General features: G+C 41.4%; 1 protein-coding gene across 1 annotated transcript in view; it reads right to left on the bottom strand.

Annotated features, from left to right (window-relative positions):
• LOC115829453 (phosphatidylinositol-binding clathrin assembly protein) overlaps positions 1–10,000 on the bottom strand; it is a 14,763-nt gene that overhangs the window by 3,822 nt on the left and 941 nt on the right. Inside the window, exons 2-13 of the mRNA XM_030793564.1 lie at positions 9,244–9,386; positions 8,760–8,835; positions 8,399–8,501; positions 7,944–8,037; positions 7,564–7,675; positions 7,211–7,317; positions 5,760–5,801; positions 2,511–2,593; positions 2,122–2,167; positions 963–1,105; positions 606–697; positions 1–10 (exon numbers count right to left, since the gene is read on the bottom strand). The exon at positions 1–10 is cut by the window's left edge and continues 98 nt beyond it. Of these exons, the coding sequence (XP_030649424.1) occupies positions 1–10; positions 606–697; positions 963–1,105; positions 2,122–2,167; positions 2,511–2,593; positions 5,760–5,801; positions 7,211–7,317; positions 7,564–7,675; positions 7,944–8,037; positions 8,399–8,501; positions 8,760–8,835; positions 9,244–9,386 (1,051 nt within the window). The remainder of the gene's footprint in view (positions 11–605; positions 698–962; positions 1,106–2,121; positions 2,168–2,510; positions 2,594–5,759; positions 5,802–7,210; positions 7,318–7,563; positions 7,676–7,943; positions 8,038–8,398; positions 8,502–8,759; positions 8,836–9,243; positions 9,387–10,000) is intronic.

A 10,000-nucleotide genomic window follows, 5' to 3' on the forward strand; every position in this document is an offset into this window, starting at 1 on the left:
AGTAGTGCCCCTAAAACAACAACAACACACCTGAGAGAGAGAGAGGGAGAGAGGGAGGGAGAGGGAGGGAGAGAGGGAGGGAGAAAGAGAGGGAGACATTATTTTATGCCTCAATTTGAAAACATAAGTGATTAAAATAACTCGAGGGAAGCTGACTCACCATGGTCGTATCCAGAAAGGCAGCGTGTGTGTGTGTGTGCATGTGCATGCGTGTGCGTGTGTGTGTGTGTGTGTGGCGACGAGGAGAAAAAGAGGGAAGAGAGTAAACCGTGAAGAGAAGAGAACATTAGTCAGACCAAAACACGAACCAGCAGAGGAATTACGAAATATGTGACGTGACTAGTATTAACGTGTGTGTGTATGTGTGTGTGTGTGTGTGTGTGTGTGTGAGAAAATGTGTGTGAGAGCATGTGAGTGAGCGTGTTTGTGTTTCCTGTGCGCGTACTTGTGTGCATGTGTGTGTGTGTGTGTGCGTGTGTGAGAAAATGTGTGTGAGAGCATGTGAGTGAGCGTGTTTGTGTGTAGGTGTTTGTGTGTGTGTGTGTGTGTGTGCGTGTGTGTGCGCATGTGTATGTTTGTGCACCATCTGTGACTCCCATCCCTACCTCCCCAGCTGTTGTTATTGGCTGGTATGGAGTTTGTGTGAACTGGGGTGCTGAGGTTGTAGTGGAGGTGATCACCGTTACAGTTGTGGACACTGTGAAATAAAAACAAAAACACAACAACTCACTCACAAATCACTTCAGATCATTGAGACTCGTTAAAAAATGTAGACAAGACAATAAAAATCATAAAAAAAAAAAAAAAAAAATCATTTACACATCAGCTTAACCTCAAGTTCCACCATTTTAGCACAGTCACTGTGTGTAGTTACCACGACAACAGGTCACCTGAGCAACAGAGTCACCTAACAGGAAGCGAGCGGTATTAAGCTCTTGGAGATCAGAGGGCGTCGGCCGTACCCGTTTGTGATTGGCGGATCGGGGGGACTGGACAGGAGCCCCGCGGCATCGCTGCTGTTCCCGCTGCTGTTGGCACTGCCCACTGACTGCCCGCTGGGGGAAACTGTTGGCGTCTGCATGCCAATGTCTCTGAGCTGCACACCCTGACAATGTACAAAACAATAATATTATTCTATATGTGAATTTCAGTAACACGCTAACTAGGCTTTCTTTGCTGTATATACACGGCCTGGCCAAAAAAAAAAAAGTCACACGCTAATGTTTTGTTGGACCGCCTTTAGTTTTGATTATGGCCCGGGTTCGATGTCGAACCTTATGCAACGTCACAACATTTATTTCTGTCCAGAGTCATATTCGTTTTTGGCCGAGATCACGTTGACGACAGGAGAGTCTAACCACTCCGTAAAAGCCTTCTCCAGCACATCCAGTGGGGTTAAGGTCAGGACTCTGTGGTGGCCAGTTCACATGTGAAAATCATTTCTCATGCTCCCTGAACCACTCTTTCACACTCTGAGCCTGACGAATCACGGGCATTGTCGTCCTGGAATATGCCCGTGCCATCAGGGAAGAAAGAAAATCCACTGATGGCTCATTCAGTACATTCAGGTACTCAGCTGACTTCATTTTACTGCCACGTAACATTGCCGAGCCTAGACCTGACCCACTGAGTCAACCCCAGATCATAACACTGCCTCCAGAGTCAACCCCAGATCATAACACTGTCTCCAGAGTCAACCCCAGATCATAACACTGTCTCCAGAGTCAACCCCAGATCATAACACTGTCTCCAGAGTCAACCCCAGATCATAACACTGCCTCCAGAGTCAACCCCAGATCATAACACTGCCTCCAGAGTAAACCCCAGATCATAACACTGCCTCCAGAGTCAACCCCAGATCATAACACTGTCTCCAGAGTCAACCCCAGATCATAACACTGCCTCCAGAGTCAACCCCAGATCATAACACTGCCTCCAGAGTTAACCCCAGATCATAACACTGCCTCCAGAGTCAACCCCAGATCATAACACTGTCTCCAGAGTCAACCCCAGATCATAACACTGTCTCCAGAGTCAACCCCAGATCATAACCCCAGGGTGTTCTTTATCTAGATGTTGAATTAAAATGATGAATTTGCAGAGGAGTAAGCTTTTCCAAACCTTTAGTGGTTGTAGCCTGTTGTCATCTGAGTCCAGCAATTGCTGCCTCTCTTTCTCATCCCTGTGAGCGGTGGAGAGAAATTTGTGAGGCAGGCGTGGTTGTCTGCAATTCTGAACATTTGTCCTCACAAATAAAATTCCTGTTCTTCTTTTCAAAACTTTTAATGCTTTAAGACCTCCACACAGTTTCTTTTTCTGACGTTCCTCCCGGTCAAGTTCTTTACCCGTCCAATGGCAGAATGGATTTACTCAATTGAATTCCATTGACTCGTCATTCAAATTGACTAATCTAATTAATATTCATGACACGGATTGGAATTAATATTCATGAGCCGAGTAAATACCAAAAATGCAAAGTGAGCAGTGATGTGGGGTTTAGAGTGATATACCTGCAGATGGAGAGCCCCTTTGCTTTCTTACCCTCCAGGGAGGTGAGGTGCTGTTCCAGTGCTTGTAACAGGCTGCTGGGGGCCTAATTATGGGATGGATATTGTGAAAGACGGGAAAGGAAACCATTTTAAGTCAGAACGTACAAAAAAGGCCACACGGGACTGAAACATGGACAATTAAACTGCAGCACATTTAAAAATATATAGATATGTACAGACACACAGACACACTCTCTTTTGCGCTCTCTCTCTTTCATGAATGCACACGCGCACACACCTACACACACACACACACACATACACAAGCACACATACTGAACCATCAGTTCGGTATTGCTGACTTGACTGAACAGTAGAGACAAGCTGTATATATCAGGGAGGAAACGAAACAAAAATAAATAGTAACTGTTATTGAGCTGGACATGCAAAACAGAAGAATCTGTTTTATTTCCCATGCAGGTTTTTACACAGCCAGGACACGGCCGTTTTTCACCTTTTCCAGAAGTTTCAGAGTAGGGAAACGAAAACAGAGCAGCAGCATCAGAGAAAACCTGATCATGCAGAGGCTTGCATACATGCGCAGACACGCACACACACACACACACACACACGCACACATACACACACACATACATACACACACATACACACACACATACATACACACACACGCACGCACGCTGGCGCGCACACACACACACACACACACACACACACACTCACACACACACACGCACATACACGCTCACTCACACGCACACGCAAACGCAGACACACACACACACACACACACACACACACTCACAAAACAAAAAACAGTCAAAGGAGAAGAGTTAACCTTTGGATTCCACACAGCCAGAAATAAGACAAAAAATTGTTGTCTTGTATTTTTGGCCAGTCCATCAAATGGCTGAACACAAGGGAAGGGAATAGGATACGGAGGTGTACTATTTTTTTTCCAATTTAAATTTCATTTAAAAAAAAAAAACAGTAAGATTGATCCTTTTGAAATATTTGGAACCCAAAACATTGGAAACCAAAGCAGGTTAACCACAGAAAGGCAACGGATGGAAGAAACAATGTTTTCCCTCACACTTGGCCGTTCAATTACATTTCATTTTGTTTACTAAAAAAACAAACAAACCAATAAACAGAAAAAGTCCATCATTTGAAAAGAATGACTTGACGGCACGCGAGTCTCATTGTTTCTTGCCAAATTTGCCTTTCAGTCTCTCACTGAACATGCCAGTTAGGGGAAAAAGAAGGAGTATTCACAAATCACACACAACAGATTTCTCAGATACATCAATCGGGGGTAAAGACAATCTCGGATTAAAAACAAACAAAAATTCCTCTGAGAAATCTGAATGTGTAAGCAAAGGAACAACAGACTTTTTTCGAGGAATTGTAACAGAAGAATAAAGAAAGAGAGAGTTAAAACGTGGAGAAGATCCGTTGTAGGAGTGTACAAGAGGCCTTTGATAACGTCCACCTTACAACCTGACCAAAGCCATTTCCACTCAAATTCATCTCGTTTAAACGATACTTTGGCAAACTGATGATTTATTCTTATGTTTATGCACCCTGAGGGGTCCATACACTATAACCTCAATCGTTATAGGACAACGGGAAAAAAAAATCAGGCAACTGATCACTTATAAAAGAAAAAAAATGAAGTCACAAAATTCAAAAATTTCAAATAAGAACCCAAACTTTCACATTATTCTTAATTGAAAATTGTGAGTTTTTGATTTGATTTTTTGATCAAGCAATCAGTTGTCCACATTTTTTTTTTAATTATCCTAGCTTTTTATGTTGCTGTTGTTGAGTTTACAGTGCACAGTTAATGTCGCATTATGTCAGGTAAAGGATGGTGTTTATAAGACTGTAATGTAGGCCTTATGAAGACTGCTTCAACCATAGTTCAACCGGGCACTCCTTTCATTTCAAAATTGGTTTTCTGACGGGACTCAGTGACCATAGTGTGACATGCCAGCCCGAGTTCTTCAGGAGTCCCTGTCCAACGTGAATATAGAGAAAAGGATTCTGTTTTTTTTTTTGTTTTTTTTTTTTTACAGTGTTCATACCAACTGCTCATACACTGAAGGGGTGAAACTGCTTCCTCTACAATCTTGTGTCAGAGGAACAGGCAGAGAGAGGGCAAAGAACTGGCAAAGACTGGCAAAGAACTGGCAAAGCGGGTACCGCAGGAATTGGTGAAGTACATTTGGCATGGATGGAAACGACCACACTAACTTCAGGTTGTGCCAGGAGGAACAGCTCCGCTTTCTAGGGCGAATTTCCGTTTTGTTTTGGGGTTTTTTTTTTTTTCGGTTCGTTTTTTGAGGGTTTTTTTTTTTTTTTTTCGCGTGCATTCGCTGCTGTTTCAACAGCTGTTTGAACAAGACAATCTTTTACTAACACAGAGATATATGCCAATGGTGAGTGCGTCAAACTTGGTTTAAACCACAGCGAAAAATCTGGATTCTGGGAGCTTGTATTTAATCTGCACAAACACCAAATGAACATATATTTCTCAGCGGAAGAAGAACCAGCAGCCAAACATTTGTAAAACCATTTCATCCAACATACCACATCGATATGCTTGGAAAAAACGGTGCTCATGGGACAAGCCTTTGGGGGTCGGGGGAGAGGATAAAACACTCAAAACCATAACATAACATAATCTATAATCGATAAGAAAAAAACACTGAGCTAGAGGCACGTAGCTAAAGTGAGAGCATTGGGCGTACAGAATCTGCCGCTATGAGGAAGACCGAAAAAAAAAAGAAAAAGAGAGTAAAAAAAAAAAAAAAAAACTTTAACGTGACAGCTTTTCCTGAGAACTGTAGTACCCATTTACCTCAGGTGAAAACAGAAAATGCAAAACAGCACATCAGAGTCCCAGGGCGTGCACAGGTATGGAGTTAGTTTTTCTGGAGGTCCCCTAGATTTGATGGGGGGGGGGGGGGGGGGCAGTTTGATAAATGAGGGGGGGAAGAAGAGGAGGCGAGGAAGGGAGTAAGGGAGGTGAGGGGCGTGGAGGGGAGGGAGGGCAAGTGAGGGGGGGGGGGGGGGGGTTCGAAATTATAGCAATAATGAGGAGTGAGGGAAACATGGATGGTGGGGTTTTTTTTTCCCTAATGGTAGCGAATAAAGAATGGGGAGAAAAAAAAAATGTTTTTTTTTTTTCTTTTTTTAAGAGCGAAGCATCATGGGAGAAATTTGAGATGAAATAATGCCACTAACCTGAGGAATACCTGGGATGTCAACCTGATCAATTCCAACTTGCTGTGACACAAAAAAAAAGAAAGAAAAAAAAACGAAAAAGGAAAAGAGGGGAGAGTAGGAGGAGAACGGAAAAAAATAAATAAAAAAATAAAACAATAAAACAAAACAAAAAAAATGTGAAACGAAAGAAAAAAAAGAGCAAAAAAAGAGAGAAAAGAATAAAGGAATGCATAGGAAGGAAGGAGGGAAGGAGGGAGGGAGGAGGAAGAAGAATAAACATAGGATCCATTACTTCATGCAGTGCATGTGAACAGAACGGAAAAAAGATGGTGGTGTGTGTGAGTGTGTTTATGAGCGTGAGTGAGTGTGTGTGTGCGTGCGTTCGTACAGTAACAGATGCACAGAGGTGGTGGAGGTTGGTTTTTTAAATGAGCGGATACACATTTAAAAGAAAACGTCACAGACTTGTACGTGTAATGTATGAAATGACGCTGGTGTTTTTTTTTTTGTTTGTTGGTTTTTTTTTTTTCAATGGTCGCTAGGTGAGACACATCCAAAAGAAACACACAACTAATGTTGACTTTGGAAAAGAGGACAAGGGAAAAACAAAATGGCACACACACACACACACATTGTTATACAAATAAATTTAGGTGCTCATAAAGTCAACTTTAGTCAGTTTTTGGATAGCACTACACCCTTCCATATATAGGCATATTAACTGGCTGAACAGCAAAAAAGAACGAAAGAAAGATAGAGAGAAAGAAAAGAAGAGAGTAGTGCCGAAAGCTTTTTCAAAATGTGCCCATACACATCCAAAAAAAAGGGCTACCAGAGGTGAAAGAATTCAAAATCGGATTTTACACGACGAAACTTGACGTCTGTGTCGAAACTACGCTTTACCTGCGTGGCGCGTATACCATGTTTTTATGATATACAGAGTGATGCAGGGGGCACCATATGCACAGAGCCAACATGCCGTTAAAAGATTTCAGACCCGCTCCGAAAATCAGCGTTTGTTTTGATCGTGATCTATGCACAGATTTGAAAAAACTACAGCACAAACAACTTAAAAGTGGGTCACATTAACAAATGTGTTCCCGCATTTGGACTGTGAAACCAACGCAGTCCTGGGTTCGCATGTTTCTTTTACGTGGTAGAGATAGAGGGTCTTCGTTTGGATTAAGGAAAAAAAAAGAACAAAATAAAAATTAAAAAAAAAAAAAGGCTGTTTTTTTGGTCATTGTTACTGAGAAGGATAGATAGACAGACGTGTGTTTCTTTTTTTGTTTTTGTTTTTTTTTTTTTTGCTAAGAGCATGCAGTGCAAGCATCAAAACAGGCAGCAAAAAGAGAGAGAGAGAAAAGCCTTTTGCTAGTAACAAGCAGGACCATCACAGAGAAGGACCTGTGTATAAGGAAAGCCAACCTGACCTTAAAGACCACCGCTGAATTAATAATGACTTTTACCTCAGCCTCTCTGAGCAGCTCTGACAGCCTGGTCATCCCTGTTAGAAACCTCTTGTATATTTCAAGGGCTTCTTTGCACTGGTTCTTCTTCAAATTGAAGTATTTCTCTTTAAAATGAGGAGAGAAGAAAAAATATACACATATTTATTTCAGAGACGTACATAAGTGGAACGAACTGAAATGAACCCCATGCACGAGAATTTGGTAAACAGGTGAAACTTTGGGGGTCAGTAAACGAACACACCGTGATCAAGTTGGTGCAAACTGATCTAACGGTATTTGCTGAAGCCATACAAACGCCAAACCCCCCCCCAAAACTTCTGGATGTGTTGGTGTCGTTTGAGTTTGCTTACCGAGCAAGTTAATGACACCCTCATTGTAAGCAGCGAAGATCCGGATGGAGTCCTTAACAAGAAGTTTGAAGGCACCATTGATGACGCCATTGGTCAATTCATTAGCATTTGCCTAGAGTGAAAAGATATACCATATACATATAATATTATTATATGTATAATATTTTTACATCACCTATACGATATATATGTTTATATATATATATATATATATATATATATATATATATATATATATATATATGTGTGTGTGTGTGTGTGTGTGTGTGTGTGTGTGTGTGTGTGTGACTATATAACATTACTCAAGAGTTGGTGAGTCAATGATTGCTTCACTTGTGTTTGGCTAAGGAAGTGAAAGCAGTGTACAGCGAGATCAGTACCCCAAAGTCCAGCAGGGCATCTAGCTGGTTCTGAATGATGGGAAGTGTCTTTAGCAGCTTATCTGTGCTCATGGTGCGCATGACCCCATCAACCCTGGAGAGCAGAGAACCGCAATGAGACGAGAGATTCGACTCTGTGCTTGCACAGGTTGTCAGCACATAAAAATAACAACAACAACAACCACAAAAACACCGGCTAGCGATAGGTGGCTGACAGATAACGTGACCAATCGCTGCCTTTGTTTTGACGTCTTAACAACCAAAAAAAAAATGTAATATTTGCTGATACGCTCAAGCTTCAAGTTTGAGAGCAGTAAAAATAAAAATGGGAACTCAAGGTCAAGTTCAGGGTCATCACCAAATTGAGCTCACGGTTACTGATGGTTACTGAGCTCAAACTGAATTCTGAAAATGTTTCTATTACAATCGCAATGACTGATTTCTCTGTTTCGTACCCTCTCTTCATTTTAGTGAAATCTACCGCCACCAGCCTGTAGGACAGTGCCCTCTCGTTCAGGTATCTGCTATAACGGCGAATGTAGGTAGACATGTCATAACCTGGAAGACAGAGGACATGGAGGTCACCTTCAAAATGGAATCGCACAACCAACTGAACAACACATCAAATGTGAAAGTCCATGCCACATACGCACATGCACTAACTATATTCAGAAACGACCGGGAATATTCTAGAACTAAATGATTCTGTCCGAGTTCTGTTGTATCATTCCGCTTATTAAGTAAGGCTGCAGGGGAAAAAAAAAATGTTCGATTATTTGTTTCGATTATGGAAGTAAACAATGAAGTTTTGCTCACCTTGTAATCCTCCTTTATCTATAAAATTATTCAAGTTAAAGAGTGTGCTTCTGGAGGCTAGGTACTGTATAAATCGCTAGATAAGACAGAAGAGAGACACATAAAGCTGATGTATCCATGTACACATGATAAAGACCAAACACATTTAAGCAGACGTGAACAAAAATAAAACTACAACTTCTGACTCTCCACTCAGCATTAGTCATACAGACTAAACTTCTGGCAAGATGATTTTTTGCAGACTCAAACTCAGACTCAGAACAGACTAAGAATTACACTCAAAGAACAGAAACAAAATTAGGAGGAAAACAGTCAAATATAACACACATATTTCCATATTTCACCCCTATCCCTAGACACACACACACACACACACACAGAGATACAAAGTATATTTTTACAACATAGCATTTAAGTATAACAACAAAAATGAGAATATGATAAATAAACCTTTGACCGTTGATAGAATACGAACGAACTTTACCTCATTGCCATACATCATGAGGTGGTGTGTAGCAATGAGGGTTTTAAACACCACCACCCAGCTGTGATTGGCTGTCCTCTCCAACAACGTGTCAGCCAGATGAGGTATGCTCACATTCAGCTCATTGGTGCAGTGCATTAAGTCTGCGAGAGAAGCACGCGCACGCACGAGCGCACACAAACAGACACACATACACACAAGGAAAAACAGTGAAGAAACAATGAAGAATGAACACGCGCAAGTAGAAAGCCCATATCACAGAATTAAATACGCTCTGCTTGTGTCCTTAATTACATTAGCCTACTCGAGCTTGCTATTTAGTTTTCTACTACCAGAGTCACTGACAAAACAAACATCCTCGCGTAAGGTGAATACTTAGAAATTCAAGACCCATATGTCAATGACTTCTTATTGAATTGTTTTAAATCAGACCACTAGTGTATTAGATTAGCTTGCTGCTTTATTAGTGTCTCTCAGGCATGGGGTTCCGTGTTGTTGTCGTCTTCTGACAGCTTAATTGATTACCTGGTCTCAAAATGAACTAGTTTCAGTTATTATTTGCGAATTAGGTCACCTTTAGAAGGTCCTCAAAAGGAACAGTTTTATCTTGGCACTTCATCAAAGACGGCCCAATTCCAGTTGGATGTAAATACGCTAATAACTTGCCGTTTAAGAAAAACAGTAGAGGATACAAGTCTCTCTTTACTCCGCTCCGTTGAAGTGGTGCTGCCATATTACGAGATACCGTGGAATGAAA

This window comes from Chanos chanos, chromosome 16 (assembly GCF_902362185.1).
Source record: "Chanos chanos chromosome 16, fChaCha1.1, whole genome shotgun sequence".
NCBI classification, from domain to species: domain Eukaryota; kingdom Metazoa; phylum Chordata; class Actinopteri; order Gonorynchiformes; family Chanidae; genus Chanos; species Chanos chanos.